Source organism: Salvelinus fontinalis, chromosome 18 (assembly GCF_029448725.1).
Source record: "Salvelinus fontinalis isolate EN_2023a chromosome 18, ASM2944872v1, whole genome shotgun sequence".
Lineage (NCBI taxonomy): Eukaryota > Metazoa > Chordata > Actinopteri > Salmoniformes > Salmonidae > Salvelinus > Salvelinus fontinalis.
The window spans coordinates 30,387,231-30,404,911 of NC_074682.1; the positions used below are offsets into that span (position 1 = coordinate 30,387,231).

General features: G+C 43.4%; 1 protein-coding gene across 17 annotated transcripts in view; it reads left to right on the forward strand.

Annotated features, from left to right (window-relative positions):
• Window positions 1–17,681, forward strand: part of LOC129815268 (calcium-dependent secretion activator 1-like) — a 155,875-nt gene that overhangs the window by 98,468 nt on the left and 39,726 nt on the right. For 9 of the 17 annotated variants that reach the window (XM_055868925.1, XM_055868926.1, XM_055868929.1 and 6 more), the window contains exons 8-14: window positions 1,131–1,270; window positions 2,273–2,339; window positions 4,009–4,117; window positions 5,887–6,099; window positions 12,125–12,136; window positions 15,514–15,650; window positions 16,439–16,626. In XM_055868925.1, the coding sequence (XP_055724900.1) occupies window positions 1,131–1,270; window positions 2,273–2,339; window positions 4,009–4,117; window positions 5,887–6,099; window positions 12,125–12,136; window positions 15,514–15,650; window positions 16,439–16,626 (866 nt within the window). The remainder of the gene's footprint in view (window positions 1–1,130; window positions 1,271–2,272; window positions 2,340–4,008; window positions 4,118–5,886; window positions 6,100–12,124; window positions 12,137–15,513; window positions 15,651–16,438; window positions 16,627–17,681) is intronic. The other 8 variants (XM_055868927.1, XM_055868930.1, XM_055868931.1 and 5 more) reach the window with 1 other exon arrangement.

Here is a 17,681-nt window from a genome sequence, read left to right on the forward strand (position 1 = left end):
TTCAGGAGTCTTATGGCTTGTGGGTAGAAGCTGTTTAGAAGCCTCTTAGACCAAGACTTGGCGCTCCGGTACCGCTTGCCATGCAGTAGCAGAGAGAACAGTCTATGACTAGGGTGGCTGGAGTCTTTGACAATTTTTAGGGCCTTCCTCTGACACCGCCTGGTATAGAGGTTCTGGATGGCAGGAAGATTGGCCCCAGTGATGTACTGGGCCATACGCACTACCCTCTGTAGTGCCTTGCGGTCGGAGGCCGAGCAGTTGCCATACCAGGCAGTGGTGCAACCAGTTAGGATGCTCTCAGTGGTGCAGCTGTAGAAACTTTTGAGGATCTGAAGACCCATGCCAAATCTTTTCTGTCTCCTGAGGGGGAATAGGTTTTGTCTTGCCCTCTTCACGACTGTCTTGGTGTGCTTGGACCATGTTAGTTTGTTGGTGATGTGGACACCAAGGAACTTGAAGCTCTCAACCTGCTCCACTACAGCCCCATGGATGAGAATGGGGGCGTGCTCAGTCTTCTTCTTCCTGTAGTCCACAATGATCTCCTTTGTCTTGATCACGTTGAGGAAGAGGTTGTTGTCTTGGCATCACGCGGACAGGTCTCTGACCTCCTCCCTATGGGCTGTCTCGTTGTTGTCGGTGATCAGGCCTACCACTGTTGTGTCATCGAAAAACTTAATGATAGTGTTGGAGTCGTGCCTGGCCGTGCAGTCATGAGTGAACAGGGAGTACACGAGGGGACTGAGCACGCACCCCTGAGGGGCCCCCGTGTTGAGGATCAGCGTTGCGGCTGTGTTTTTACCTACCCTTACCACCTGGGGGTAGCTCGTCAAGAAGTCCAGAATCAAGTTGCAGAGGGAGGTGTTTATTCCCAGGGTCCTTAGCTTATTGATGAGCTTTGAGGGCACTATGGTGTTGAACGCTGAGCTGTAGTCAATGAACAGCACTCTCACATAGGTGTTCCTTTTGTCCAGGTGGGAAAAGGCAGTGTGGAGTACAATAGAGATCTCAATGGGACTCACCTGGTTAAATAATAAAGGATAAAAACAAATATTAGTTTAGTTATTGTCATATTTTCTTACTCTCTAAATCTCTCTTTCAATATGAATTTATTTGATACTTCTCTCTTCCAGGTGGTCCTTCACCCGACCCCTAACAGCCCCAAAGCCTCAGAGCTCCATAAGATGGCCATCACTAAGGCCTGCCCCGACCAGAACCTTCAGATCAAACTGGCCATCCGCATGGACAAACCGCAGAACATGAAGCATTCTGGGTAAGCATGGACAAGCTGCAGAGCATGAAGCATTCTAGCAAAGCATGGACAAGCCGCAGAACCCAAGGTCTTCTGAGCTCAATGGGCCTACCTTACTGAATAAAGGTTTACTTAAAGAAGAAGTCTGCTATTATGACATTTTCATGATGACAAAGGAGCAGGAGGAGGATCTCCAAAGAGGGCTTTATTTTTATTTTTGTATCTAGAACTCCACCAGCCTTTTCATTGGTTCCTTCTTGGCCTCATTTCTAGTCAAGTAGATATAGTGGAAAAATACTGCGTATTGTACAGATTTAGCCCCTCTGGTGGTTACTAGTGGGTACTTTGATCTGTACAACTCTTAGAAAGTTTTCCATGGAATGCTCTGCAAATTATTGAGGACCATAATCATAAATATTGTATGACATTGACATACCATTCTGACTACCATCAGGTGTTGGAATTCATTGAGACAATCTATATGAATTATCTTGTGTTTCCATAGATACACTATAACATTATAGTTGCAGCACATGACTAGATGTCTTATGACCATTCTGCCTGCCTATGGAGGGCCCTTTTGTCCTTGTCTGTTTCACCTTTGAGGAGCAACAAAGCCTCTAGCTTAAAGGCCAAAGTGACTCCTTCTCGCTGTATCAACTCAGGGTCATCTGTTCTGCATGAAACATCAATGTCATCCCTAATGAAAAACCACATACATTTCACATGTGATCTTATGTGAAGTTAATGTGATAACATATGACATATGATAAAGCAACATGTGATAACATGAAACTACACATGTCAAATGTAATGTGAAATGATTAGTTTTTTCTGTAAGAGATATTATAAACAGTGATTAGATCAGCCTCTTTTCCACGTAGGAGGGGATACAGTCTTGTCTATACATTTAGTGTGGGCTAGACCTGGCCATTCTGTTGCTGTTGCTACAACACAGGAAACAATATTAGCCAATTCTCATACCAATGCCATGTAATAAACTTTAACATTGTTTTTTGGAAGGTATTTGTGGGCTTTTGGGAAAAACGTCTGGAAGCGATGGAAGAAGCGTTTCTTTGTCCTGGTGCAGGTAGGTATATCATCAGCCTCTGAAATATCAGGTCTGCTCAAAAGAAAGGTTATTCAAATTAATACACCACCAACACCAAAAGAAACATGTGCCTGAAGCAGTGGTGGATTTAGGTATAGGCCACATTGGCAGCCGCCAGGGCGACATCTTGCAGGGGGCGGCACAGTGCGCCCGCACAAAACAAATCGTAATGGTAACATTTGAGCGATCGGTTTTCTAATGCTCGTTTGCACGTCATGTCAATGATATCATGTCACCGTGTGGGACTGTGGGTCAATTTAACCTTGTTGGACTGGGCGCACTGATTCTAGTTTGTGAGCTAGGCAGGCTACTGCCTGGGAAGGTCTCTCACTCAGAAGTATGAGATGGGGAGGGGGGCGGGGGTAGGTTGACCTCAGGTCTCCCCACTGGAAGCCAGAGGTAGGGGGAGCGGGGGAATCTATCAAATAGCGCACCTCTAACTTTATATAGTACTAATGCAATTAGTAAAATCAGTCACACTACGAAATGCTACCAAATAAACCATAATTAATTCATAATACTGTGAATATATAGTTTCACAGTCATGTTGTTGCATTTTCTTCTGGTTTGTGTGAAGTTGTTCAAATCAAATCATCAAATCAAGTTTATTTTATATAGCCCTTCATACATCAGCTAATATCTCGAAGTGCTGTACAGAAACCTAGCCTAAAACCCCAAACAGCAAGCAATGCAGGTGTAGAAGCACGGCGGCTAGGAAAAACTCCCTAGAAAGGCCAAAACCTAGGAAGAAACCTAGAGAGGAACCAGGCAATGAGGGGTGGCCAGTCCTCTTCTGTCTGTGCCGGGTGGAGATTATAACATAACATGGCCAAGATGTTCAAATGTTCATAAATGACCAGCATGGTCAAATAATAATCATGAGTAAATGTTAGTTGGCTTTTCATAGCCGATCATTAAGAGTATCTCTACCGCTCCTGCGGTCTCTAGAGAGTTGAAAACAGCAGGTCTGGGACAGGTAGCACGTCCGGTGGACAGGTCAGGGTTCCATAGCCGCAGGCAGAACAGTTGAAACTGGAACAGCAGCACGGCCAGGTGGACTGGGGACAGCAAGGGGTCATCATGCCCGGTAGTCCTGATGCACGGTCCTAGGGCTCAGGTCCTCCGAGAGAGAGAAAGAAAGAGAGAAGGAGAGAATTAGAGAGAGCATACTTAAATTCACACAGGACACCGGATAAGACAGGAGAAGTACTCCAGATATAACCAACTGATCCTAGCCCCCCGACACATAAACTACTGCAGCATAAATACTGGAGGCTGAGACAGGAGGGGTCAGGAGACACTGTGGCCCCATCCGATGATGCCCCCGGACAGGGCCAAACAGGAAGGATATAACCCCACTCACTTTGCCAAAGCACAGCCCCCACACCACCTCCTTATTCTATTGTTAAGAATAATATTAAACCAGTCTTCACTCCACCAAGCTGAATTGGTTTAATCTTGACTCTTCATTTAATGGGGGGGGGGGGGGGGGGTGCTGAAGGATGGGCTCGAACTGCCACTGGGAAGAGATGGTTTCCACACAAATATAATACCTTTTTAAAGAAGCTCATACTTGAAAAGTCACCACTGATCCTGTAATGTTCCTCAGCACATGAAGTGTATGACGAGTCTGTCCTCTCTGGTGTAGGTGAGCCAGTACACCTTTGCCATGTGCAGCTACAGAGAGAAGAAGTCTGAGCCACAGGAGCTGCTACAGCTGGATGGTTACACTGTGGATTACACCGACCCCCAGCCAGGTACATACAGTTGAAGTCGAAAGTTTACATACACATTAGCCAAATACATTTAAACTCTGTTTTTCACAATTCCTGACATTTAATCCTAGTAAAACTTCCCTGTCTTAGGTCAGTTAGGATCACCACTTTATTTTAAGAATGTGAAACGTCAGAATAATAGTAGAGGGAATGATTTATTTCAGCTTTTATTTCTTTCATCACATTCCCAGGGGTCAGAAGTTTACATACACTCAATTAGTATTTGGAAGCATTGCCTTTAAATTGTTTAACTTGGGTCAAACGTTTCGAGTAGCCTTTCACAAGCTTCCCACAATAAGTTGGGTGAATTTTGGCGCATTCCTCCTGAAAAAGCTGGTGTAACTGAGTCAGGTTTGTAGGCCTCCATGCTCGCACACACTTTTTCAGTTTTGCCCACACATTTTCTATAAGTTTGAGGTCAGGGCTTTGTGATAGCCACTCCAATACCTTGACCTTGTTGTCCTTAAGCCATTTTGCCACAACTTTGGAAGTATGCTTGGGGTCATTGTACATTTGGAAGACCCATTTGCGACCAAACTTTAACTTCTTGATTGATGTCTTGCTTCAATCAAGACATCAATGTTGTTGATGTTGCTTCAATATATCCACGTAATTTTCCGCCTCATTATGCCATCTATTTTGTGAATTGCACCAGTCCCTCCTGCAGCAAAGCACCCCCACAACATGATGCTGTCACCCACGTGCTTCACAGTTGGGATGGTGTTCTTCGGCTTGCAAGCTTCCCCTTTTTTCCTCCAAACATAACGATGGTCCTTATGGCCAAACAGTTCTATTTTTGTTTCATCAGACCAGAGTACATTTCTCCAAAAAGTACGATCTTTGTCCCCATGTGCAGTTACAAACCGTAGTCTGGCTTTTATATGGCGGTTTTGGAGCAGTGGCTTCTCCCTTGCTGAGCGGCCTTTCAGGTTATGTCGATATAGGACTCGTTTTACTGTGGATGTAGATTCTCTTGTACCTGTTTCCTCCAGCATCTTCACAAGGTCCTTTGCTGTTGTTCTGGGATTGATTTGCACTTTTCGCACCAAAGTACGTTCATCTCTAGGAGACAGAACGCGTCTCCTTCCTGAGCAGTATGACGGCTGCGTGGTCCATGGTGTTTATACTTGCGTACTATTGTTTGTACAGATGAACGTGGTACCTTCAGGCGTTTGGATATTGCTCCCAAGGATGATCCAGACATGTGGAGGTCTACAAAAAAAATTCTGAGGTCTTGGCTGATTTCTTTTGATTTTCCCATGATGTCAAGCAAAGCGACACTGAGTTTGAAGGTAGGCCTTGAAATACATCCACAGGTACACCTCCAATTGACTCAAATTATGTCAATTAGAGGCTTCTACAGCCATGACATAATTTTCTGGAATTTTCCAAGCTGTTTAAAGGCACAGTCAACTTAGTGTATGTAAACTTCTGACCCACTGGAATTGTGATACAGTGAATTATAAGTTAAATAATCTGTCTGTTAACAATTGTTGGAAAAATTACTTGTGTCATGCACAAAGTAGATGTCCTAACCGACTTGCCAAAACTATAGTTTGTTTACAAGAAATTTGTGGAGTGGTTGGAAAACGAGTTTTAATGACTCCAACCAAAGTGTATATAAACTTCAGACTTGAACTGTATATACACACACGCACAGATGGAAGCATGCACACACACACACTTACGCACAAACTTATGCACACACACACATACACAACTTGTCCCTAAACCCTCCTCTCTGTCTCTAGGTCTGGATGGTGGGAGGACCTTCTTCAACGCAGTGAAGGAGGGCGACACTGTGATCTTTGCTAGTGATGACGAGCAAGACCGCATCTTGTGGGTCCAGGCCATGTACCGGGCCACCGGTCAGTCCCACAAGCCCGTGCCCCCCACCCAGGTCCAGAAACTCAACTCCAAGGGGGGCGCCGCCGCCCAGATGGACGCGCCTATCTCCCAGTTCTGTGAGTAAACCAATACAAAACCTCAGCATCAGATCAACAAATCAGAAGGCAGTGTCAGGTTTCATCCCCCCCAATCCCGTGACAGCTCTCATCCATAACATTTCACCACACCATGCGTCTCTCCCCACGCCACACTGCAGGCACATACTGTAAGTGTTACACGTTGCTCTGTAGAACTAACGGTAACACACAGCCACGCACACACACACACACACACACTATCACACACGCAAGTAGGCACGCCTCCCTCGTTGCTGTATCACACAGAACACTCAGCATCCTTTGAGCATCCACTCACCATCACCAACCAGTCACACGTGACATGTTTAAAGGTGCAACTTCACATAACTTTTTCCCCCTTCAGTCTCTCTCTCTCTCTCTCTCTCTCTCTCTCTCTCTCTCTCTCTCTCTCTCTCTCTCTCTCTCTCTCTCTCTCTCTCTCTCTCTCTCTCTTAACATCAACAAAGCTGACAAACTAAAGAGAAAGACTAAATGACGCCCGATGAGGTAGAATCTAGATTAAACCACCAAAAAGATGATTAAGCCATGAAACATCAAGCTTTGAAACTTTTTGGGGTATTGGTATTTTATTAGAATTTCCATTAGCTGTTGCAAAAGCATCAGCTACTCATCCTGGGGTCCACCTAGCTAGCCACTGCTCTGTCAGTCTTCTCTGTAGTGTTAACCATTCCTCTACGTGTTACTCTACTTGCACCTTTAAGCAACCTACCTACCTATCCCCACCGGTCCTATACTGGTCAGACCTATCCCCACTAGTCAGATACTGGTCAGACCTAATCCCCACTAGTCAGATACTGGTCAGACCTATCCCCACTAGTCAGATACTGGTCAGACCTATCCCCACCGGTCCTATACTGGTCAGACCTATCCCCACCGGTCCTATACTGGTCAGACCTATCCCCACCGGTCCTATACTGGTCAGACCTATCCCCACTAGTCAGATACTGGTCAGACCTATCCCCACTAGTCAGATACTGGTCAGACCTATCCCCACTTGTCATATACTGGTCATACCTATCCCCACTAGTCAGATACTGGTCAGACCTATCCCCACCGGTCCTATACTGGTCAGACCTATCCCCACTAGTCAGATACTGGTCAGACCTATCCCCACTAGTCAGATACTGGTCAGACCTATCCCCACTTGTCATATACTGGTCAGACCTATCCCCACTAGTCATATACTGGTCAGACCTATCCCCACCGGTCCTATACTGGTCAGACCTATCCCCACTGGTCATATACTGGTCAGACCTATCCCCACTGGTCAGATACTGGTCAGACCTATCCCCACTAGTCATATACTGGTCAGACCTATCCCCACCGGTCCTATACTGGTCAGACCTATCCCCACTTGTCAGATACTGGTCAGACCTATCCCCACTTGTCAGATACTGGTCAGACCTATCCCCACTAGTCATATACTGGTCAGACCTATCCCCACCGGTCCTATACTGGTCAGACCTATCCCCACTGGTCATATACTGGTCAGACCTATCCCCACTGGTCAGATACTGGTCAGACCTAATCCCCCTAGTCAGATACTGGTCAGACCTATCCCCACGAGTCAGATACTGGTCAGACCTATCCCCACTAGTCAGATACTGGTGAGACCTATCCCCACTGGCCATATACTGGTCAGACCTATCTCCACTGGTCCTATACTGGTCAGACCTATCTCCACTGGTCCTATACTGGTCAGACCTATCCACACCGGTCCTATACTGGTCAGACCTATCCCCACTAGTCAGATACTGGTCAGACCTATCCCCACTAGTCAGATACTGGTCAGACCTATCCCCATTTGTCATATACTGGTCAGACCTATCCCCACTGGTCAGATACTGGTCAGACCTAATCCCCCTAGTCAGATACTGGTCAGACCTATCCCCACTGGTCATATACTGGTCAGACCTATCCCCACTTGTCAGAAACTGGTCAGACCTATCCCCATTTGTCATATACTGATTAGACCTATCTCCACTGGTCCTATACTGGTCAGACCTATCCACACCGGTCCTATACTGGTCAGACCTATCCCCACTAGTCAGATACTGGTCAGACCTATCCCCACTAGTCAGATCCTGGTCAGACCTATCCCCACTAGTCATATACTGGTCAGACCTATCCCCACTGGCCATATACTGGTCAGACCTATCTCCACTGGTCCTATACTGGTCAGACCTATCCCAACTAGTCAGATACTGGTCAGACCTATTCCCACTGGTCCTATGCTGGTCAGACCTATCTCCTCTGGTCCTATACTGGTCAGACCTATCCCCACTGGTCATATACTGGGAAGACCAATCTCCAGGGGTCAGATACTGGTCAGACCTATCCCCATTGGTCATATACTGGTCAGACGTATCCCCACTGGTCCTATACTGATTAGACCTATCTCCACTGGTCCTATACTGGTCAGACCTATCCCCACTAGTCAGATACTGGCCAGCCCTATCTCCACTGGTCCTATACTGGTCAGACCTATCTCCACTGGTCCTATACTGGTCAGACCTATCCCCACTGGTCATATACTGGCCAGCCCTATCTCCACTGGTCCTACACTGGTCAGAACTATCTCCTCTGGTCCTATACTGGTCAGACCTATCCCCACTGGTCATATACTGGGAAGACCAATCTCCAGGGGTCAGATACTGGTCAGATCTATCCCCATTGGTCATATACTGGTCAGACGTATCCCCACTGGTCCTATACTGATTAGACCTATCTCCACTGGTCCTATACTGGTCAGACCTATCTCCACTGGTCCTATACTGGTCAGACCTATCTCCACTGGTCCTATACTGGTCAGACCTATCCCCACTGGTCAGATACTGGTCAGACCTATTCCCACTGGTCAGATACTGGTCAGACCTAATCCCCATGAGTCAGATACTGGTCAGACCTATCCCCACTAGTCAGATACTGGTCAGACCTATCCCCACTGGTCATATACTGGTCAGACCTATCCCCACTGGTCATATACTGGTCAGACCTATCCCCACTGGTCAGATGCTGGTCAGACCTATCCCCACTGGTCAGATGCTGGTCAGACCTATCCCCACTGGTCATATACTGGTCAGACCTATCCCCACTGGTCAGATGCTGGTAAGACCAAGCATCTTGTCAGATACTTGTCAGACCTATCCCCACTGGTCTTATACTGGTCAGACCTATCCCCACTGGTCAGATACTGTACAATAGCAATATAAAGGTAAGACTACACAAATACACTGAGTATACAAAACATTATGCTCTTTCCATGACATAGACTGACCAGGTAAATTCAGGTGAAAGCAATGATCCCTTATTGATGTCACCTGTTAAATTCACTTCAAACAGTGGAGATGAAGGGGAGGAGACAGGATAAAGAATGATGTTTAAGCCTTGAGACAATTGAGACATGGATTGTGTATGTGCCATTCAGAGCTTGAATTGGCAGGACAAAAGATTTAAGTGCCTTTGAACTGGGTTTGGTAGTAGGTGCCAGGCACTCCGGTTCATGTCAAGAACTGCAATGTTGCTGAGTTTTCACACTCAACAGTTTCCCATGTGTATCAAGAATGGCCCACCACCCATATGACATCCAACCAACTTGACACAACTGTGGGAAGCATTTGAGTCAAAATGGGCCAGCATCCCTGTGGAACGCTTTTGACACCTTGTAGAGTCCATGCCCTGACGAATTGAAGCTGTTCTGAGGGCAAAAGGGATGCAACTCAATATTAGGAAGGTGTTCTTAATGTTTTGTCCACTCAGTGTATGCCGTAATACGCTTAGGTTGTTGTTGTTTTACATGATAGATCTAATTTACACTTCATAAACACACTGAAACCTGAACAGGTTTAACTTAACTTGGGAAATTAACACACATTCTGTTATTTTACAACACTAAAGAACTCACCTTTTAAAACCAGACTGAATGCTGTGCTCACCATTGTTTCAATAAGGCAAGTGCAGTGTTTAGTCTGGTTAACCAGGCTAACTACTAAAGATAATGTATTTTGGTGAGCATCTTTCCTTCAACTCCTTTAGTTATTTTAAGGATTGTTCTAATGTCCAAACCTTTTTCGTTAGAGTCAATTGGTTGTAGAAAAAGCTTTTTTTCCCTCCTTATAGTATTGGCATTTTTATAACCAGAAAACAATTCAATAATAAAAACACCCATATAGGTTTTTATACTGGAATTGTACTGTTTATGTAAGACAAAAACACTGTTTTTTTATCTATAGAAAATCTATGTTTTTAATGAATTACTCTTCATCTATAGCACATTGAAATAAGTAGCTCTAGTTTTCAACAGTTTTCATAAATATAATCTATAAATATAAATGTTCTGTGGTCTCCATTGGTTTCTTTGTCCAGTATGTGATTGTTATTGTCGTTAGATGGTTACATCCTCTATATAAGACCAGCCATACTGATGCCATTCAATGCCCCATCACAGTGGCACAGACCTCCTTCCTCTACCGTCCTCCTCTCTGAAACACTGTGCCACACCATGCGTACATGTTTCACCCCACCCTGGTGGTCTTGAATGGCACAGAGGCCATAACATACACAACCTCACCCCGTTACTTTTCTCTCTCTCTCTCTCTCTCTCTCTCTCTCTCTCTCTCTCTCTCTCTCTCTCTCTCTCTCTCTCTCTCTCTCTCTCTCTCTCTCTCTCTCTCTTCTCTGAACTTTGCTGCAAATTATTTGTCTGATTCTAGAATGCAATGACAGTTCTGGAGCATTGGTTTGGAATGATAGGAAAGTAGTCTTTCTAAAGGTGAACTTACAGGCTAACAGCAACTCATTACCAGACTACATCACCTTGCTTTCAGTGGATTTCGATATTCATATCCATATAAGAATAAACTATTCTGATAAAGTGATAACATAAGATGGATATGTCAGGTCTATTGCTATTGAGTTAGCCACATTATGTTATTACTCTACATCCATTTTTCCTCATAGATTCATAAGAGGATACTGGCATCATTTACACATCGTCATATTAGAACTAGTAGGTGGTGTTGGACTGCTGGAGCTGGTAAGTGTATGGGCTAGTTCTCCTCTACACTCTTAGAAAAAAAGGTGCTATCTAGAACTTAAATGGGTTCTTCAGCTGTCCCAATAGGATAACCTGTTGAATAACCCTTTTTGGTTCCAGGTTGAACCCTTTTGAGTTCCATTTAGAACCCTTTCCATAGAGGGTTCTACATGGAACCCAAAATAGTTCTACCCGGAACCAAAAAGGGTTCTACGAGAAACCAAAAATGGTTATTCTGTGGGGACAGCCGAATAACCATTTTGGAACCCTTTTTTCCAAGAGTGTAGTTAGTATAAGCTGGAGAAAGCAAAGTGAATCTATCATATTGTGATGGTAATATATAATATATGTTAGAGGTAGTATTGTGAATAAGATAGAACTAGATCAGAATCCAGACTAAATCAACTGCAGCAGAGTGATGAGAACCCACTTCTCTCTATCTCTGCTCAATCTTCTCAATCTTCTCTCGATCTTCTCTCTCTCTTTCTCTCTCTCTTTCTTTTAATTATATATCTCAATCAATCTGTCTTTTTTTCACTCTTTCTCTGTATACTTTTCACTCTACATCGATCTCTTTCTCTTTTTCTCTCTTTCCCTTTTTCTTTCTTTCTTTCTTTCTTTCTTTCTTTCTTTCTCTTTCTTTCTTTCTTTCTTTCTTTCTTTCTCTGTCTCTCTCTCTATCTCTCTCTCTTTCTCTCTCTATTCTCTCTCTCTTTCTCTCACTCTCTTTCTGTTCTCTTACTTTCTCGCTCTCTTTATCTTTCTTTCTTTCTCTCTCTCACTCTCTCTCTCCCATGTTGGTACAGGTTGTTGTTTTTTGAGTTGTGTTTTCTTCCTCATGCTTTGCTTGTTACCCCTCTTTAGTATTGCAGCTGCTAGGTCAGGGTATCTCGTGTTTGCTCTCCTCCAGCCTTGTTGCTAGTCTTTATGTTATTCTGGTTTGTCCCTTCTTACCCCGCTGTCTTCTAGCTGGACTTAAGGGTAAGTGCTTCCCTGTAGCCGGCACAGCTCAGATAATCCCTGACGATTATCTGACAAATGCAACGTGCTTTCTCTCCTCTTTCCCTATCCTCCTCCTCCCCCTCTTAAGTATCCTCGCTTCATGTCTTTAGACATTAGTAGATAATGTCTTTTTAAGTATGATTTCTTCTCAATTTGAAGTTTTAAGTACCCATTAGCTTACATTCTTGACAGTTTAGGATGCATGTATTTGATTCTTAGGCTTATAATTTGGCTCAGTAATGATTCTACTTTATATGATGGTTATTATTATGATTTTTTTGCATAATTGCCTTCTCTCCTTAATCTTATTGGTGTTCAAGGACCCCTCAGAGTAAAGCATAGAGATCGCCCAATGTGACATGATGCCATCAGAAAATAAAATTCCACAAAATGGCTGCTAGTTGTGACTCCATCAACAGTTATGTAAATTCAATAAATGTTTCAATTATATTTGAGTTTTATAGAGCAGTTGTGGACAGTCCCATTTTTTCCTAACAGAACTTCAGGGCTTGTAATCAAGCTTGTTTTGTTTTAGAAAAAGCTTTTCACAACATGAACAAATGAATGAACATTTCCATATTGTTAAATCCATTTTTCAAAGAGTAGAGCAGTTGGAAAGCTATGACGTTGGACATTTTGGTTGAGATTAGTTTGGACCCTTTTAGCAGGGTAACCTGATTCCTCTATACTAACATGGGTCATGCTTTACTATCGAGGGCTCAATTGTTTTTAGTTATTTTCTTTAGTGCTCTGTTCACGAGAGTTGGCAAATATGTACGCGGAGTATTCTGAATGCCAATGACAAGGAGTAGCCATTGCCACCCCTTCCCAAACAATACTCTGGATGAACCCCCTTGGTAGATGTGCCTGTAGACAGCAGCTATTCCCCCATAGTAGCACCTTTAGCAGGGAGCAGATCTCATTTTGATTGCCCTTTGATTGCCTGAATTGGGGAACACCTTTGTCATGTATTATTCCATTGATGGAATTACAGGATTTTAATATTTTTTTCCCTCCCTGCCATCTCCAAAAGAATGATCTAGTTTTTGCATCTGTCGGCTTGATGCTATATACCTATGTACCTGCATCAAATTGCATTGCTAGTCTGTTAGAGATACTCCGGTAGTTGGTATGCCTGTTAGTTGTGCTCTATAACGATCATGAATGCACTGCAACATACTCAAGTATTGTCAACTTGCAAATGCTAAGAGAAAAAGGAATGCCCCAAACATTTTTATCCAAATGTTGAAAATAGATCTGCAGATGCATGACATAACATTTTGAAAGCACAATGAAAAGTCAGACTGTTCTATTTTGTCAGTGAGTATTAATTAATTACAGTATTTGCCTATGTTCGGTATGGAAAAACAATCCAGTCTTTTGAATCAATCATCTTGTCTTTAGATGATGACGTCATCATCGATAAGAATTCACAAAATATGAAAATGTCCCCCTATAGTCCATTCAGTCTATTGTTCCAAAATCAAAGTCAATTTTCTCATTTAAAACAAACAGAAGAGATATTCCCCACCCCCTTCCTCCCGCCCACCTTCAAGCATTTTCTATCACACATCGCACCTTCACTCTGCCCTTATCGCAAACGTTCTCTCACCTTCACCCTTCCCTGCCCCTGTAACTCTCCCACCCCTTCTACTATCACTTCCTCCCCCACTTTCTTGGCAGTCTGTTTGTCCCTCATCTATTTCTCTCCCTTTGTCTCAGTCATTCTCTCAGTCCCTTTCTTTCCTTCTCTCTCTCTCTCTCTCTCTCTCTCTCTCTCTCTCTCTCTCTCTCTCTCTCTCTCTCTCTTCACCCTCTGTTTCCTCTTTCCTCTTACCCCTCACACCCCTCACACCCTTCACTTTTGAACTCTATCTCCCCCTACAACATTTTTTTTTCTATCACATCTATAATTTCTTCCATGTCTCTCACCTCGCTCTTACCTCGCTCGCACCCCGGCTTTCATCTGTTTCTTACCCTGTGCTTACCCCTCACTCCCTTTTAACTTGTGGTAGGGACTTTTTATTCAGTTCCTAGAGAAACCAGGGATACATATTATTTTGGTCTAGTCCACTCATTTAAAAGATTAAGAAACAAAACATCTCCTAATTTTACACTACAGAAGCCATTGAACCTATAGCTATCCTATCCTCAGCCGTGGCCCTCCATCCTCCTTGTATCTCTCCCTTTCTATGAACATGGGACTGACAGATGTCACTTGAGTTGACAGTTAGTGATGCTATAGTAACCCTCCTCCCAGCCAAGCCCACTCCCTTATCCACACGCCCCGCCCCCCTCACGTCATCCTCACTCCTTTCAGTGTCACACAATTGGACATGGCATCTGTCACTCACCCACCCTGAGGAGAACATGAACATCAACCCCACTCTTGTCTCTATATTGAGTACCCCTCTTCATGCACACCTCATCACTGATCGAGATCTGACTATTTATATTATGTATCTCTGGGAAATGGGAGCAATATGTAGGCCTGTCTCATTTTTGATCAGGTACTGGTGATATTCTGCTTTTGCTTTTCTCATCAATGACTGTATTACATGAGGGTATTCTAGTCATTATTGTCATGACAGACAGAATACATATTGTTGTTTCAGAAGGTCATACATGCTAGTATATCCTGTACTTTCTTATGGTTCTCTGTCCTCAACTTATACACTACAGTTTAAAGTATATTTAACAATCATACAACACTAATCAAATACCGTCAAAACATGGGCACTTGTTACTCGACCAGCTCCCAGAATGCATTTGTAAGAAGATAAGCAGTTCCTTAGACGCTAAAGTGTCCGCTACCCAACCTTTATGAAAACTTTCTTCTCTGTAGAATAGAAAACACTCTCCTCTTACAGTTTTTAATCGACTAGCCTTCATCCTTAAACCAGAGCTATTTGTTCATCTCAATAATTTAAGAAATCACTCTGTTCTCTGATTTCTGTTTTTGTTTTTCAGCACACGACCCATCATTGGTCAGGAACTGAGTGACATTCACCAATCATTCTCGAATGGCAGAATCTATTGAATACACATTACAAATGAGATTTGCATCCTATTCAATTTAACCCACAACTTCCTCAATACATGTTTGGGATCTAAGATGCCTAAATGGTAGCCATTGAAATTTTAACAACACATACAGCAAAAAGCTGCAAGTTGATCATGTAAAGCTGTAAGTGTTTAGAATTGTCCCTAGCAAGAGCTCTAGTCAGACTGGCCCAGTGTGTTGTACTGTGTTGAGGTAGAGAGACATGCTATACTATTTTTGTGTGCTTCACTGATGCCCTCTTCCTCTGAATCCTGTCCTTTTCCCTGTGCTGGTTGGCTGGTTGGACACACAGACGCAGACAGAGCTCAGAAACACGGCATGGATGAGTTTATCTCGGCTAACCCCTGCAGCTTTGACCACGCCTCCCTGTTCGAGATTGTCCAGAGGCTCACGTTGGACCACAGGCTCAATGACACCTTCTGCTGCCTGGTGAGTGTCATTCTCCGTACCCACAGTACCGTGGAATAAGGATAAATGCATACATTAATAAAATGGTTTCCCAAAAGCATCTTAAGGCTAAGTTCATCGTGAGAACCTTCATAGGACCAAATCTCCAAACTGTTTCCCAAAACCATTGTTACTTAAGTTGCACTTGAAAGCGCTCGTTATTTACCGACTGCCTCAGACCACTTGTAGAACTGCTAAGTGCGTCGTTTCGTTAGATGCATTCAATTGACTTCTATTTTGCTAATTGTAGACTGCTTTCTATAATTTTTGCCTCAATATGTTTAATGATGTGTAACAACAGGTGCCTAATGATGTGCCAAATCTTGATTTAGTGCATTATTATAGAGTAAGCATTAGAATAAGCTGCTTCAATGTGTGCAGCCATGGGTGATAATATCTCTCTAGGAGCTGATCTGTAGTCAGTATTGTGGAATAATTATAATGTTAAGGTAAGATTTGATTGGAGAAAGCTGATCCGAGTGCAGCACTGCCTTTCTTTTGATCCTGTAAGCATCGATACTATGCCTCAATGACGTATTTAGTAAACGGTCTCTATGCGTGGTGTTTTGGGAAACACATGTTACATCTTCGACCATTGTAGGAAAGATGCATTGTTAAAACACCCGTACGCCTATGTTCCACCGCTATCGGGAAACTCTCTCACAGAGGGATGCTAGCGCCAAGGTCATGGTTCAGTCCGGGCCAGGTGTTTGTTTGTGATTGAGATCATGGTGCTAACCTGCTAAAAACTCTCTTATGTGGTGTTTAAGGGATGGTTCAGTCCGGGCCAGGTGTTTGTCCTGGATGAGTACTGCTCCAGGAATGGCGTGCGTGGGTGTCATAGACACCTGGGTTACCTAGGCGACCTGCTGGAGAGGGCAGACAGAGGAGCCATGATCGACCCAACCTTGCTGCACTACAGCTTTGCTTTCTGCGCATCCCATGTCCACGGAAACAGGTAAAGTCTACAACCCATTCAACCTGGATCTCCTGCTCGTTAATCCAAAGTCTTCACATTGGACCAAGAGGAAATGCTCAAGGTCAAAGTGCAGCACTGGGCTTACATGTCTCAGGCAGGGCAACCTATTCACATTATTCTAAATCACCACCATAGTCTATGGCAAGAGAGATGGCTAAACTTCAAACATCAAATACGCACTCAAAGGTCTTCAAATGACAAAAGAAGAGAAGGAAGGAAGGAAAGAAGAGCTGGCCATAGTGAGAGAAGACAAGGGTCAGAGTCCTCTAAAGCATCTGAGCATCTTTTCTTATTGTTTTGGGATTTCCCATTGTTATTGTCATTATTGTTTTGCATATGATTAATTACTATTTTTGTCATTTTGTCCTGTATGTTATCATTTTGTTCTGTATGTTATTGTTTTGTACTGTATGTTATCATGTTATCATTTTGTCCTGTATGTTATCATTTTGTTCTGTATGTTATTGTTTTGTACTGTATGTTATCATGTTATCATTTTGTCCTGTATGTTATCATTTTGTTCTGTATGTTATTGTTTTGTACTGTATGTTATCATGTTATCATTTTGTCCTGTATGTTATCATGTTATAATTTTGTGCTGTATGTTATCATTTTGTCATCTCTTTTTTTTACTAATCAGTTACATATCCTTTGTTTTCCACTATTCCTCTTCTTTCTCTTATTTTCCGTCCTCATCTTTTGCTGCCCTGTTCAGTCTCATTATGTAGATGTTGCTCATCCTCACATGCATCCCTATAAAGTCAGAGAGGGCAGAGGTTACTGGGCCACTGATGGGTTTTGAGGGACCCTGGGGCCCTGGCGTCCACCAGAACCTAGGACCAGGGGCTGTGGGCTCTAAACGGGGAAGAAAAAGTATGAAGTTTAGAAAGAAAAGATAATCCAAATCGTCCAAGAGCCCATCAGGTAAGATACTGTACTGTATAATAACAAACATTGAAGGTTAGTAAACATGCTGAAGAACGATTCTGTTTCACTCACACAAGCAGCAGTACAATCATGGAGAAGTAAATTAT